This window comes from Phaethon aethereus (assembly GCF_964289735.1).
Source record: "Phaethon aethereus genome assembly, chromosome: 1".
Lineage (NCBI taxonomy): Eukaryota > Metazoa > Chordata > Aves > Phaethontiformes > Phaethontidae > Phaethon > Phaethon aethereus.
In genome coordinates, this window is record NC_138575.1 from 8651896 (window position 1) to 8668059 (window position 16164).

Below are 16164 nucleotides of genomic sequence, written 5' to 3' on the forward strand. Positions count from 1 at the left end.
TAAAGGGTGGTATTTATAGAACTGAACAGCAGAATCTAGGGAAAGGTATAAACAGTGGTTTTTAATAAGAGGTGTTCTGGCTAACAGAGACTAAGGGTGTTGATAACATACTCCAGTGAGAGCAGTATGCAGAATAGCTGTCCTGCTGCCCAGTTAATTCCCAGGGTCCTACTGGGACTGTAACGAACCTTTTATTTCTGTCAAACTGAACCTGTTTAAACCAACAGAGAATTTGACACAAATGGTCAATATACTTCAGTCTCGGCCCATGCTCCATACTAAGATCTGGGGATTTGCATGCCTTTGCTGTTCACAGTGTGATTCATCTGCTCCAAGACTCAGTGTATTTGATTAATCAAATGCACTAATAAGACAGAAATTTTTATTTTATGCAAATATTACAGATATACGTGCACAGGCCTTTCAGAGAACTTTCTGACCCCACTTATTCAAGTTCTAAGTCCCCACCTCTCCTATTTTTTACTGTTTTAAACTCTTTTTTCTGAGCTGTTCTGACTGCAGTCCTCCTGAGATGGTGTATTTGTTGCATGTTAGTACTCCTCAAGTGCTGTACAATGTTGTGTTGACCTACAGCTTTTTATAAATAATAAAAAATTTTAATAATCTCTGATTGCCCTTCCTGTGTGATTTATGTTGTCCAAAGTCCTGGCTTTTGTAGTTTTCTTTTTTATACATTACTATGTCCTTTGCTATAATATTCCCAAATCTACTCTTTTACTCTCATACAGGTATAGCTCCTGATAATATCTGGAAATAAATGAAGAAAGGTTATGGCATTTTTTTCATGTGATTGCTTCTTAAATGACAAAGGGAAGACTTTGGAGTTCTGCTCTTGGTGCATGGAAGTTGTGTCCAGTAAATGAAATTTGAAGCTGACCTTGGAGTACAGCCTGACAAAACCATCTGAAAAGCAATAGTGTACTTGAGATTCCTAAGGGAAACTCATTAAAAATTGTCCAATAATTATTTTTTAACATTTTCTCCAAATGTTTCTCTGACCACAGACTATGTCTGTGAGAATTCAAAGGCAAGGGACTGTTTTGGAAAAAAATAAAATACTGCAGAACAAGGCAAATTTTAAAGACTTAGACGTCAGTAGCAAAATAGGCAGTCTGGTAAAAAAACACACAAAGGAATTTTGTTGCTTTTTGGCAACCCCTATCTCTTCATATTTTATAGATTCAGATTCTGTCTTTTCTTTAATGCAGGCACTGGACTAGTGTCTTGCTGTGGTTCGTGTCCCGCTGTAAACTGGTGTAATCTCTTGTCTGGGCCAGACTCTGCTGCCCAACTGGACACGCGCAGTGCCTTTCACAGCCCTGTGCTGTCTGAAAGAGGGAACTTGAGGAGATTCTTGTCCTTCTGCGGCACTGGGGAAGAGGAGGTGGGATGCTCTGGCACCTCAGGTCTCTAACTGCCTGTATCTGGGGAGCCCAAGCATGTCTTCATAAAATAAACCAAAATGCTTTATTTTCATTTAAACCAAAACAAAGCCTTTTCTACACTGGAAGGAGTCTTGACAGGGAGCTTTGGCTAAGCCCTGCAGTTTTGTCTATAGGTAGAGGCACGTGGTCAGAAAGTGCTGTGGCTGGACAAGTGACTGTCCCTCAGGAAACAGCTGATGTGTCCTTAACCATCCTGCTAGGTAGTAACATGCATTAAGCTGCCTTATGCCGGAAATGTGGGATTTAATTTACATTGTGGTGATTTAAAAGAACAGCTTTAAAGTAACGGGGTGGGCTAAGAGGCTTGTTTTGTCACCAAGGTGCAACGGATGCTCTGAGCATTGTTAAGCCTCTGTGGCTTTGTAAGTTTTGATTATTTGCCCACATATCCACACGGTTTGGTTCACATGTCGTCACTCAAAAAGAGCACTTTGATTTGGTATTAAGAATGTCCTCGGTGTGGTTATTCTGGAACATTTCTTGCAGAACCGTGTGGGCTGGAATTGTTTTTCTTGTCTCAGTTTATTCTAGCAGGAATTATTTTATTTGAGCTAAACCATAATAAGCACATGCACGCATATCATTCTGCATTTTCCTCCTGAAACTGGCTAAAAAAGAAGTCCATTTTCTAGCTAAAGCACTTGTGACTCAGTATGTAGTCAAGCCTTCACCTCACAGAAAGATGCTAATAACAAATATAGCAGCTTTTCAGTTGTTTTTTATTTATTTTAGTCTAAGCAGCCAAAGTATCCGTATGCAGGGAAACAGAGCTACACCCTCATTTCACAAGGGGACCCTGAGCCCTGGAGGTCACCGCACTTCTAGGGACACTGCAGACTGCCTGTAATGCTGCTGCTTGTGCCATGGGGGGAGGAAAGCATCCCTGTGGCAAGGCTGTTTGCTGTAATGCTCTTCACTGCAAAGCTCTCCAGATGGCAGGTTTTTCATAGACCAAAAAATAAAATATATAAGAAAGCCTGATTAATCGTAGAGGATAGTGACCTGATCGTCCCTGAGAGCTGCGACTGATCGTGGAGCTCAGTGAAGTTGTAGCTGTTATTAATTCAGATCAGGACACTCTTCTGGAAAATCTGAAGTTGGGGATTTTCTGCAATATTGTAACATCTTGATTTTAGGGACTAATTTTTCAAAAGAGCTCAGGTCTCAGGCTCTTAGCTGATGCAGCTGGTTTCAGAACAGTCTTTTTTTCCAGCCATTTCCATGCTGATCTGAACATCTGATTCTGAAAATGAGATCCTGATGAAATGAGCAACAAGATAAAGGCACAGGTAACAGGTTCTGGGGAGGAGCTGTTATCTAAGGCTGGGTCTATTCTGCAGCAGCTCAGTGTAGTAAAGGACAGTGCAATGTGAACCAGAGTTATGTGCACTGAGACGGACCCACCTGAGGCATACCTGCACCGTAGCTCCATGCTGCCTTGGGATGTGTGCTACTGCTTCAAAACTGCAGTGTAGATCCAGCTTTTGCTCCGTGAAATAATCTATTTTGGCAAAGCTCCAGGCAGCAATTTAATCAAGCCATGGTGCATGCAATTAGAGCCTGAAATCCATATGTCGGCACTTAAGTAGCAGTAGTAGCCTGTTTTTTTTGCTGTCGAAACCAGTGGGTTTTGCAGATGCTTAACACCTTTGAAAATAAGGCTGGATGTTCTGTATCTGCAACCTAAAACAACTGCTTCGCACAGCTTGCTGTGAACAAAGCGTGTCGATACAGTCAGCTTCCAGCGTGACGGGAAACCTTTATCTGCGCTCACACTGCTGAGTTTATTGGTGTAGCCACTGTCCTGCGCTAAAGCGTCCACTTCCCAGGCAAACCTGGCTCTCACCCAGCTGCCAGGGTGTGGGTGATTCATAACGCGAGGGGTTCTGCCCAACGTGAGCTCGGCAGAAATTCCAGTGGGAGCCATGTCCCTCTGTCAGGACAGGCTGAACCAGCAAGATCCTGCAGACGGAGTGGCCAGGGCAGTGACAGAGGAGACTGATGTCCCTCTCACGGCACTTCTACTTCTGTGCTGGTTTTGTCTGGGACAGAGTTAATTTTCTTCATAGTAGCTAATATGGGGCTATGTTTCAGATCTGTGCTGGAAATTGTTGATAATAAAGGGGTGTTTTCGTTATTGCTGAGCAGTGCTTACACTGAGCCAAGGCCTTTTCTGCTTCTCACCCCACCCCACCAGCGAGGAGGCTGGGGGTGCACTAGAAGCTGGGAAGGGACACAGCTGGGACAGCTGACGCAAAAAGACCAAAGGGGTATTCCATACCATATGGCATCATGCTCAGTGTATAAAGCTGGAGGAAAAAGAAGGAAGGGGGAAACATTCGGAGTGATGTCATCTGTCTTCCCAAGAAACCATTACGCGTGACGGAGCCCTGCTTCCCTGGAGATGGCTGAACCCCTGCCTGCCCATGGGGAGTGGGGAATGGATTCCTTGTGTTGCTTTGCTTGTGTGCGCGGCTTTTGCTTTACCTATTAAACTGTCTTTATCTCTAACCACGAGTTTCCTCACTTTTACTCTTCCGATTCTCTCCCCTGTCCCACCGTGGGGGAGTGAGCGAGCGGCTGCGTGGGGCTGAGTTACCAGCTGGGGTTAAACCACTTCTCTGCACATCAGGGACAGTACAAATAGTTGAGGGAAATTGCCAATCTAGTTATAACACTGAAAAGGGCTTCCTAATACCTTTCTGCAAGAAGCAATGAATTAGGTACAGCTATCCAAGATGTGGATCCATTTTCTGAGTATATTTCTGGCCATTCAAGAGTCCTGATAAGAGATGGGGTCAGATAGGTAACAGCTATATTTCTCAGAAACTCATATATAGTTTTATTGAATCCCATCAAGCATTTTGCTTATTCTCTGTAGGACTTTCTTTGCTGGCAGTAGGATTTATTCTGATGTTTTTGGTTAAAGTTTCCCTTCTTAACATCCCAAAGGCTGTTACATGGGTTGTTTGAATGCATACAGGGCTGGGGAGCACAGGAAACACTTTGGGGAAAAAAATACAGAAGTGTTAGGACGGGTAGGGTTTCTTCAGTGTGTATTACACATTTGTTGGACAGAGCAGGCCCCTTGTTAGATGACAGTGCTCTCTGCACTTCTAAAATTTTACCACGTGAGAGTCTCATGGTACTTAACATGGCTTAATGAATCAAATTTCACAGAGCTCCTTTGAGACAGGCGAGAACTCCTGCGGATGGTTTGAACAGATAATAAATTAGGCTGCCGAGAGGAATGGGATTGAGGTAAAGGAGTTTTGTTTCTGTTGAGACACTGCAGAAACCCCTGTCCCTCTGAAGTGAAATCTATCCTAACAGAGATACAGTCACTGCCTCTGGTCTCCTGAAAAAGTCTTTCTGTTCCTGAGTATAAGTCGCTTGTCCAGTTTCCCACAGCAGGACTGTGGCGAAGTCGTGTCCCAAGGATTTCGCAATGTCTAGATCATTGCTATAGCACAGGAACTTAACTTTTGCTTTGAAGAAATGTGCAAGTGTATGTTCCTAAATGATGGTAATCTACAGTGTGTGCTTTTTGTTAGCTTTTGGGCAGCTGCAGGCCAAACTGCAGCTAAAGCATTTGCTCCAATTCATTTTTTTAAATTGCTTATTTTACTTTTGGTTTTTTTACTTTTTTCTTTTCTTAAATCTAAAAATATTTTAACCAAATTTTGACAGAAAGTGTCATTTTAGAAAGGCAGGAAAGAAACATTCATTCTGAATGGGCCAGAGTGTGGGTGTGTGATAAGTGGGGGACATAAACCTAATGCAAAGAATAAATGAGGTACCTGTATCTAGTCAACTGCCTACACTGGCCTGCACACCCTCCCCAAGCTCCCAGCTCCTGGCTTGTACATTTTCTGTCGCTAGAATGTCCCTTCTTTCAATTTATAACCACTCTCTTGTTATGCATCTCAGTAAAGACACTTGCTTTGTCTTCTTGAGAACCAACCTGTACATACTGAAAAGCTGATATTAGTTTCCCACCAAATCGTCTTTTCTCCAGGCTAAACACACCTGGTTCCCTCCACCTCTTCTTGTAGGGTATGTTCTCCACACTGTCCTCCCCACGATCATCTCTGTATTTATTAAATCTTTCTTTTATTGGGGAACTCCAAGCTGGACACAGTATTCCAGATGTGATCCAATGGAACAGAATAAATATATAGTTTCCAACTATTTATTGGCTATGTTTCTGTAGATACAGCTCAGCATGCTGTGAGCCTACAGTGCTGCCAGGTTGCATCGTTGGCAATAAATATGAACAATACTGAAGAGATGATCTCCACCGTAACTTTCCTTGTCCTCTTGGGATTCAGTACGCTCAAAGGCATGTAGGGTCTCACCTTAGGGACAGTGTGACCCAGTATGGCTGGGCTCAGGCACTCCTGACATATGGTTTGGGAGGTTTTGGGAGGGGGAGATCTCAGTGATGCAAATGCAGCTGCTCAGCTCAGACCAAAGAAAATACTTCACTCTAAACTCTGATTTGTTTTCAATGGGAAATTAGCAGTTTAATTTCCAGATTTGAAATACCTCTATCAGTCTGGAACATCCTCTCTCCATAGCCCAATTTAAAACTGTTGGTGTTATGGCTGGGATATTATAATAAGCGCTATGGAAGACAGTCTCTACACAGGGGCTGTGTCACCACCCGCAACAGAAAATATCCATTTGGGTTCAGCTGAACTTCAAGCTCTAACCCCAGGAATGCGTTGGCAATGCTGACATCCCAGTCCTTTTAATCGTCAAAGGTCAGTTGCAAAGGAACTAAACCAGAAGCAGTGAAGTTATTTAAGAGTCCCAGCCTGGTTTGTACTCCTGTGTAATCTTCTGATACATTGCAGGACTGAAGCAGTGGTTTCCTTCAGCTTTCTCTGTCTTTGATATTGAGGGCCGTTTACTAGTTAGTGAATGTTGTTCGTTAACAAAATTCCTTCCAAAAGGTAACTCAGGAAAAACCAATTCATAATTCAGGAAAAAACAATTAATTACCAAACAGACAAAAATGTCTGGGTTTTTTTTCTGAGCAGGGGGAGGGGAGAAGACAACACTGTTTTTAGCTTTGCTTTCTCCTGAAAATTTTGGCAATGAAGCTGAAAAAATATAGCTAAATACAGCTGTCACATCCAGAGGAGCAGTGTTTGAAGAGTGAAATAACTGCATCTGCAAAATGAACTCTAGAAATAGGGAAAACTGTCAGAATAATATCTAGGATTTCTGTGGAGGACCCAGGAATTTCTTTTTATATGTGTGTCCTGTGTAATCAAAAATAAACCAAGAAGGACATGCAGAGAAATGTAGTCTGAGAGGAGAATTTTTTGGAAAATTTTTTTTTTGTTTTTTCTGGAGGGGATAGCACAGCGAGCTGTTGCATATGCACTCTGTCTCCATACAGCATTCATTGTTGAAGTGAAGTAAGCTAAACACTAAGCTGGCACACTGAGAAGAGATTTGTGCAGAAGACCTTGCTTTACATGTGAAGAGTGCAAGTCTTCTCTGAGACGTGGTAAACCTGACCGTGAGTGACTCATGTCACATTTACACGTGATGAGGAAAGGAGTCCCTTTAGTCAGAACTGCGGTTAATGGTTCTGAAAACATGAAATGGCTTCTGGAGTTAAAAGAGCCATCATTGATAAATATGGTTATTTGAGACTCATTAACTGATGCATAAGTCCTAGTCAGAAGGGACAGAATGAGTGTGGGTGATGTCAAGATGTCCCTAACTCGTTCCTATTCTCGGCCACTTCTCTTGCAGTTACATCCTTTCCCACTTCTAACATGGTTGGGTGTCTTCCTTACCTGTGTTCTCACGGGTTACTTACCCATCCCTGTAAAATTCATCTCTCTCTGTCAAAAGGAGAAAATGCTCACACTGGGCAGGGGGGAATTCCAAACAAACAAATAAAAAAAAAACTCTGCAAAGGGATCAGTTACTTTGAGATTTTCAAAGAAACCAACCAGAGGGAGGTACATGCATTTCTTTGAAATCTCTAGGAGAGATGTGTCCAGTGCTGTTTGGGCACTTTGGAAATCTCAGCCTAGTGGCTGTTCAGTTTCTGAATGTGGAATAGAAACAAAAAAGGGAGCAAACAGCAAGAATCTGGCTGAGAGATAGTGGAGAGAGAGAAAGAACAGAGATGAAAGAGAGAAAGAACTGAAAGGAGGTACCAGGAATTTGGCAAGTACATGCGCAGCTCAAATGCTAGTGGTAGTGGCCCATCTCACAGAACAGACCTTTTAATAAGGATCTGGTTTAGTTTTACAAAACTAAATCACCACAGGTTGTTGTTGCACAGTCAAACGCAAAACTCCTCTACAAGCACAGTACAAGTGGCATATGTGGTCTGTGGTCCCTGGTGAACCCCTGCAGCCCCCCACATGTGTCTCCTGTCTGTATCCCCATTTGGTCCATGAACAGGGGGACAGAGGCCCCATATATATTATGGGTGGGTTTTTTTGCATGTAGTTCTTCTAAGATTTTGCACTATTTTCAGTGGTTATGGAAGTCACAAGTTATTGTTAAGACTCATTGATTGGAAGATGGTTTACCCTTGGAGTAAGGAAATGGAGGTGATTATCTTTCAGATTTCATGAGCCCTTGGCAGACTTGTGTGGCTCGGGAGAAATGACAGCCAGGAAAAGACTGCCAGTAAATGAGTACATATTCTGAATTTCATGCCAAATGGTCATTCACTTCGGAGAGGCGCCTTAGATTTTGCAATAGCAGTAATGTACCTCTAAACCTTCTCCAGTGGTTTTGCTACGGTTTACTTGAGACACAGCAAGGAATTCAAGAGAAGACAGCTGGGTACTGGTTTCTTTTCTGCCATTTTTTCTTGATGAGGCTCTAACTTGGGAATAACTCTCAGGACCATGGTCTGGATGTCTTGTAGGCTGGTAGCACAAAGGAAACTTTACACAGGGCCCTACATCAACATGAATATAATGGATATGGAAATGCAAAGTCCAGCCCTAAGGAAATGTCTTAATGTTTCTAAGAGAGCTGACTGTAGGGAATGGACCCCAATCTTCATTTTCAGAAGATGGGTCCAGTTTTCAGAAACAAAAAAGAACAAATCCAGAACTTGAATTCCTGCTTACACATGCATATGACTGACAGAGCTGACCTGAGAACTTTAAACATGGCATTTGGATTTGCTATGCAGGTGCTTCTCTGTGCAAATGAAAAATGCTTTTTTCTTACCCTTTTTATGTCACTGAACGTCTCCAAGGAAAATATGTTTGGAATTTCTGTTGCAAACTAGAAGAGAGTGGATGATCTGGTTCAAATGAAAAGCCATGAATCCAAAATAAAGTCCTCCAAATTTTGGAGAATTCACCTTCTGATCCTAGATTCAAGTCAGGTCAGAATTTTATTTCATGAAAACAGCTTTTTTTACATGATCTCTTCCATTGACTGATAATCCTGGCTTGGGTTTTGAGGGATCAAATGTTGTGCAGATTGGGCTCACTGCTAATTTAAACACAACATCTAAGAACTAATTATCCAGATCATCATTAATGATAATAGCCTAGTCTGACCAGAAAATAATTAAGCATTCTGCATTCTCTTGTTGTTTTTAGTGTCTGCAAAAAGTGCCTATCACGCATACTGACTCAGTGGGGAAGGTGTTCGTTGCTGATTTACTAGCAAATCCTTTTTTCCCTTGGTGGAAGGATAATGAAAGAAGGAGAAACCTGACAGCAGGAGCATCATGAAGTGATATGGCAGACAGCTGTCCAGACAAAATCTGGGAAAGGAGGGTGAAAAGAAGAGAAGAAAAGATACTGAAATACACCGGCAAATTCACAGGAGCAGAAAAAAAAGAGGCAGAAATAATTTCTTGTCTGAAGAGCTCAGCGTGGTTTATTTTAAGGCTAAGAAACTGCACTGTGGACTTTATGATCTTTAGAGCTCTCAAGCAAAAGAGAAATGCTTGACAAGGCTACGTCTGGAAGCACCCTGCACCCTGAGTGCCATTTGAACGTACGGGCAACAGGGATGCTCAGCCCTGCACGCATGCCTGCTGAAGTGGTTTGATGTTCAGCAGTGGTGTGATTCCAGCTGCTACTGGAGCTACTCTGTACAGGTGACTGTCTCTGAAATTCGGTAGTCTTTTCTGGCATGACACCAAAATGCTTTAATGCTTTGAAGTTCTTATATCTTCAGGCTTGAGTCTGTAATGTCTATTATTCTTGACAGGGATTTTCTTTTGAAATGGAAGCCATGACTGGCTATCTTAACAAGATGAGCAGAAGGAGTCAATGGCTTAATTACATCTTTTCTAGATAGTATGAAGTCTAGAGGAAAGCCCGATAAGAGACTGAAGGAAGGCCGACTCAATTTGTCAAGGGAAGGTCATCAACTGAACACTTCTAGCTGTAAAATGCTCGATGACACACTGAATTATTTGTGAACCTGTATCTTTATTTTTCTGGAGAACTTTGTAAGAAACATCTTATGTTTGAACAAGGAAGCTGTATAGAGTATAGACTAATATTAGATATAACTGTTGTTTCATCACCCCGCGTAGGTTTTGAAAATTGGGCTACATACAGATATGCATACATCTATATTGCCATTTTTCAGAGGTACTGAAGTCTCTTATTAGGACTTCCGATTTCCATCTGACAGCTGCTCCAAACCCAAGCTTTTGGAATATGAAACATCTGTATATGCTATGTGTATTCAGTGTGTACTGCATCCAATGTGTTGCCTCAGATATGGATTTAGTTTTATGTCAGTGATCACCAGAGACTGGCTTCAAAGAGTCAGATTGACAGATGTTGTGCAAGAGGCCCCAGGCCATTTTAGGAGTGTGGCATGCCTGCTTCAGGGTTTCTGGGAGGGAAGGAAATACCTGTACTATTTCCTTAGCTGTAACTGCTTTTATGGATATGTCTTTTAGGCTACTTCCTGTCCTTTGGACACACTTGAATTTAGGGTGGACTGAGAAACAGACTGACCACAAATGACTAGACTGGAGGTAAGGCAAAACCACTGCCACCTCTCCACCAGTGGCACAGGGCAAGCATATGATATTTCAAAATATTTTAACAGCCTTGAGATACTTGCAGCTCTGGGTAATGCGGAGAGAGAGGTGGTATCCATACAGAATTCTCTGATTTTTTCTAGTCACTTCTTGAACTCATTAAGGTTTTAGCATCCACAACAACCTGCCATTTGCTGGTTTCACTTGATGTAGTCTTTTTCTGATTGGAAGACAAAATGAATAATGATTGCCTTAACATTTTGTGTTGTCCAAGGTTTTGTAGCTGTCATTTCTCCTCTACAGATTTCTCTTTTCCAACCCTGGAATATTGTGCACCAAGTAATCAGATCCTTCCTGGTGAAGGATACATCCCTGCTGCGCTAGCTGGTCCACAGTGGGACAAAACCACTCCAAGTATGAGAGATGACTGAGGTTCTTCTTTGCAGGAACTATTCTCCTGTAGTGTGAGGAACCATTTGCCCATGTATTCCCTTATACGAATACACAGACAAGCCACATACTGGAATACAAAAGCAAATAAAACGTAATTTCATAAAATCATAGAATACTTTGGGTTGGAAGGGACTTTTAAGGTCATCTTGTCCAACCCCCCTGCCATGAGCAGGGACATCTGCAACTAGAGCAGGTTGCTCAGAGCCCCGTCCAACCTGACCTGGGATGTTTCCAGGGATGGGGCATCTACCACCTCTCTGGGAAACCTGGGCCAGGGTTTTGCCACCCTCATGGTGAAAAATTTCTTCTTATATCTAGTCTGAATCTGCCCTCTTTTAATTTAAAATCATTATGCCTTGTCCTGTGGCAACAGGCCCTGCTAAAAAGTCCGTCCCCACCTTTCTTATAAGTTCCCTTTAAGTCCTGGCAGGCTGCAGAATGTCTCCCTGGAGCCTTCTCTTCCCCAGGCTGAACAACCCCAACTCTCTCAGCCTGTCCTCCCAGCAGAGCTGTTCCAGCCCTTGGAGCATTTTTGGTGGCCCTTCCCTAGACCTGCTCCAACAGGTCCATGTCTCTCCTGTGCCAAGGGCTCCAGAGCTGGATGCAGGATTCCAGGTGGGGTCTCAGCAGAGCGGAGCAGAGGGGCAGAATCCCCTCCCTCGCCCTGCTGGCCACGCTGATTTGGATGCAGCCCAGGACACAGTTGGCCTTCTGGGATGCGAGTGCACATTGCTGGCTCATGTCCAGCTTTTCATCCACCAGTACCCCCAAGTCCTTCTGGGCAGGGCTGCTCTCCATCCCTTCATCCCCCAGCCTGTGCTGATACCAGGGGTTGCCCCGACCCAGGGGCAGGACCCTGCCCTTGGCCTTGTTGAACCTCATGATGTTCACACAGGTCCATGCCTCGAGCTTGTCCAGGTCCCTCTGGATGGCATCCCCTCCCTCAAGTGTGTCAGCCACACCACTCAGCTTGGTGTCATCCGCAAACTTGCTGAGGGTGCACTTGATCCCTCTGTTTATGTCACTGATGAAGATATTAAACAGTACTTGTCCCAGTACAGAACCCTGAGGGACACGGCTCATCACCGATCTCCATCTGGACATTGAACCATTGACCACCACCCTCTGGATGCGACCATCCAGCCAATTCCTCATCCACCCAACAGTCCACCCATCAAATCCATCTCTCTCCAATTTAGAGAGAAAGATGTTGTGACGTACTGTGTCAAAGGCCTTACAGAAGTCCAGATAGATGACAACGGTAGCTCTTCCCTTCTCCAGTGATGTGGTCACTCCATCACAGAAGACCACTAGGTTGGTCAGGCAGGACTTGCCCTTGGTGAAGCCATGATGACTGTCTCAAATCAGCTCCCTGTCCTCCATGTGCCTTAGCATAGCTTCTGGGAGGATCTGCTCCATGACCTTCCCAGGCATAGAGGTAAGGCTGACAGGTCAGTAGTTCCCAGGGTCCTTGTTTCTACCCTTTTTAAAGATTAGTGCAATGTTTCCCTTTTTCCATTCTCCAGGGACTTCACCTGACTGCCAGGACTTTTCAAATATCATGGAGAGTGGCTTGGCGACTACATCAGCCAATTCCCTCAGGACTCTGGGGTGCATCCTATCAGGTCCTGTAGTCTTGTGTATGTTCATGTTCCTCAGGTGGCCTCGAACCTGATCTTCTCTTACAGTGGGAGGGATTTTGCTCCTCCAGTCCCCATCTTGCAGTCGATCCCCTCCAGAGGTGTGCGAAGAGACACTGCCAGTGAAGACTGAGGCAAAGAAGTTGTTGAGTCCCTCAGCCTTGTCCTCATCTATTGTTACCAGTTTGCCAGTCCTGCTCATCAAGGAGGGGACGCTTTCTTTGACCTTCCTTTTCTGGCTGACATACCTGCAGAAGCCCTTTTTATTATTCTTTGCATCCCTTGCCAAGCTCAGCTCCAGATGTGCCTTGGCCTTCCTGACCCCATCGCTACACAACCAGGCAGGGTTTATATACTCTTCCCAGGACTGACTTTGTTGAAATGCTTTTTCTGTGCTCATACATATCTGATGGAAGCTGGCCTTGCTTCCAAGCTGATGGGATTTAATGCCTTGACAAGAGCAGCAGCTAGTTCCCCAGTATAATTGTGAATGAAACGAGCATTGGATGAACTCTTGGCCTGAAACAGGTAAACAAAGCTCCCTGAGCTTTCTGTCACTGCTGGGATGGTCTGTAGTACAGAAGAACATTTTTCTCTTTTGACACTGAGGCAGTAATGAGGGTCTGTACTTAGTGTCGAAAAATATTGCTCATAGTAGTCCAGTGGCCTGTTTCAGTCATGTCCAGCACTGTCAAGGCTTGGTGCCTTTGGAAACCTACAGCTGATCATTAGGAAATACTAGAGGCAGGGTCTTTGCCTACCTGAATCTGGGTTTAAGACACCACTCATTGGTGGTTATGAGTGATATTGGACTGATTTATTTAATTTAACCCAAAATAATGATATATATGTAGATTTGACAGCTTCAGTGAAGCTGGGGGGCATTTTTTCTCATGGATAGTACACACTGGCAATGGTAGGGAACATTAGAACATCGGCGGCTGCACTGACATAGGAATGCCTACTCTAGAGAGGAGAAATACAGAATTTCTGCTAAAGAAGGGGGCATATATGTTCTTCATATACATTTAATGGAAAAAAAATGCCAGGGACTTAAAGTTTTATCATGAATTTATAAAAAATGGGAAGCCAAGACCAAAAGGAATCAACACTGACCCCTTGCAACTGAAACCAAGCATGCAATAAAATCATATTTGGAGGAATATATGGACCATTGTCCTGGTTTCAGCCAGGGTAGAGTTAATTTTCTTCACAGAAACTGGTGTGAGGCTGTGTTTTGGATTTGGGATAAGAAAATGTTGATAACATGTTGATGTTTTGAGTTGTTGCTAAGTAGTCAAGGACAGTCCAGCTTCTCATGCTGGCCTGCCAACAAGAAGGCTGGGGGTGCCCAGGGAAGCTGGGAGGGACACAGCCAGGACAGCTGACCCAGGCTGGACAAAGAGATATTCCATACCATATAACGTCATGCTCAGTATATAAAGCTGGGATGAAGAAGAAGGAAGGGGTGGAAGGACGTTCGGAGTGATGGCGTCTGTCTTCCCAAGAAACCATTACATGTGATGCAGCCCTGCTTCCCTGGAGATGGCTGAACCCCTGCCTGCCCATGGGGAGTGGGGAATGAATTCTTTGTCTTGCTTTGCTTGCGTGCACGGCTTTTGCTTTACTTATTAAACTGTCTTTATCTCAAACCATGAGTTTCCTCACTTTTACTCTTCCGATTCTCTCCCCCGTCCCACCGTGGGAGAGTGAGCGAGCGGCTGCGTAGGGCTTAGTTGCCGGCTGGGGCTAAACCACAAAAATCATTTAACCCACTTGCAACTTTACACCTTTGAAGCTATTAAATACTCTCCAATACCCTACTGAGCCTCTGTTTGGGACCAGTATAAAACCAAAAGCTGCAGTTACAATGTGCCAGAAAGAGGGAGCAAGATATACCGAGCACATCTATCTTCTGTGCTGGACTTCTGACAATGCTTACACTGCACTCTGCCTGGAAATGTTTCCTGGCAAAACTTAGTATCAACTATATATGGAAATAAAAGGAAAGACAGCAAATTTAGAACCTATTCAGAAGTTGTGCTGCATGCTTGGGGTATTTGAGAACTTGTTCACTGAAGTCAGCAGAATAATTTTCATTGGCTTCTGTGTGCTTAATTAGACACTAAAAACTTGCAATTGTTTGGTCAGGTGCTATTTAAGTTTCTGGCTAGTATGCCCTTTTTACTTTATTTCAGCCTGGAAGTGAGATAAGGTTTTATTCTTTCATTTTAAATCTCTGTTGTTTAAATGACAAATGTTACGTACATGCAGCATGGCAGGCATACATATTTTCAGAAATATGGGTAGTATAATTTATTATTGATGTGAAAGCAGAGATCTGAACTTAGAGTTGTAAGTCTTATGAAATGCAAAGTTCAAAATAAATACTAAGACTTCTGGAGACTTCAGATGCCCTCAGGATACACCATAACTAGAAGAAGTGGAGAGCTGCCCGAGATTTAAACTACAAGTGTTTTAAAGAGTGAATCAAACTAACATAAATTCAGTTAAAATTATATGCTAGATTGACCCCTAAGGTAAAGTGACTGAGCTAAGACTTTCTTTATTGACAAACTTATGTAAGCACAGGTTCTCTCACAGGAGCTGCAGACAAATGAGTCTCACCTGATGGGGGTCCAGTGACTTACCTGTATGGAGACACTGCTATATGAACCGCCTATGACTCCTGCAATGAGTAATGGTAAATTCTCTTGAATGGCATATGAGCCATCAGGGCACATATACTCTGTTTCATCCACTTTAGTCAAAGATGCCCTGACGAACTCCAAAGATTGTTCTAAGGCATACGTATCCCTGGAACATGTGTCCAAGATGTGAACTCCAAGCTTAATTCCTGGCAGCAAGTAATTGTCTCTGTTGATTTCATCAATGGCAAACAACATGGCCTCCAAGCGTTGGATGCCTCGGTCTTCATTGATTCTCCCACATTCTTCTATCCCAGTGCCTTTTTCATTGATTGGGAATAAGCCACCTAAGACCAGGTCTCCTTCTATCTTAATTTCCTTCCTTACAAAGCTGTGGTCACTTAGGGAAAGGAAAACTCCTTTGGAAAATAAAGCTAGCGCAAGGACTTGGAGTCTGGTGAACATCTTCATTGGTCCTGTTTTAGCAGATCTAAGAAACATTGGTGGAAGTGAAAGTGCTCTTCAGTCCTTCTGATCCATTGCCAAATTTGAAGTGCTGGCCCACAAGCAAACAAGTCTTTCCACTGGACCTCTAAAGAAGAGATAGAAGGAATTAGAAAAGGCAAAAGGAGATGTGAGCTGTTACAAAACTTTTATCGATAAAACATTGAAGAGCAATGTTAAGGGATTGCTGGACAGTATAAAAAGTAAGAAATACATTTGTCTTGTGTTCTCATAGAGCACCTTATTCCATTTACTTCATAACTTATTACAGGCTAAGCATCTACTGTGACAGCTATGCACAAAGACCACAGATATATGGGGTGATATATCTGATGTTGACCACCGTTCAACGATGTTTCACATTTTGCAAGGACAGAGACCACTTCTGACACTTTCATCACACCATCCTCTCTTATTCCATCCTCTCTCTCTTTTGGACTGGG

The 16164-nt window shown here is 43.3% G+C and overlaps 1 protein-coding gene across 2 annotated transcripts in view; it reads right to left on the reverse strand.

The window, feature by feature from the left end:
- GRM3 (glutamate metabotropic receptor 3) overlaps nt 1-15718 on the reverse strand; it is a gene marked incomplete at both ends in the record, with an annotated part of 56279 nt that extends 40561 nt beyond the window's left edge. Inside the window, one exon of one of the 2 annotated variants that reach the window (XM_082012422.1) lies at nt 15221-15718. In XM_082012422.1, coding sequence (XP_081868548.1) covers nt 15221-15718 — 498 coding nt within the window. The remainder of the gene's footprint in view (nt 1-15220) is intronic. The other variant, XM_082012421.1, reaches the window with a different exon arrangement.
- Between the last annotated feature and the right edge of the window lie 446 nt (nt 15719-16164).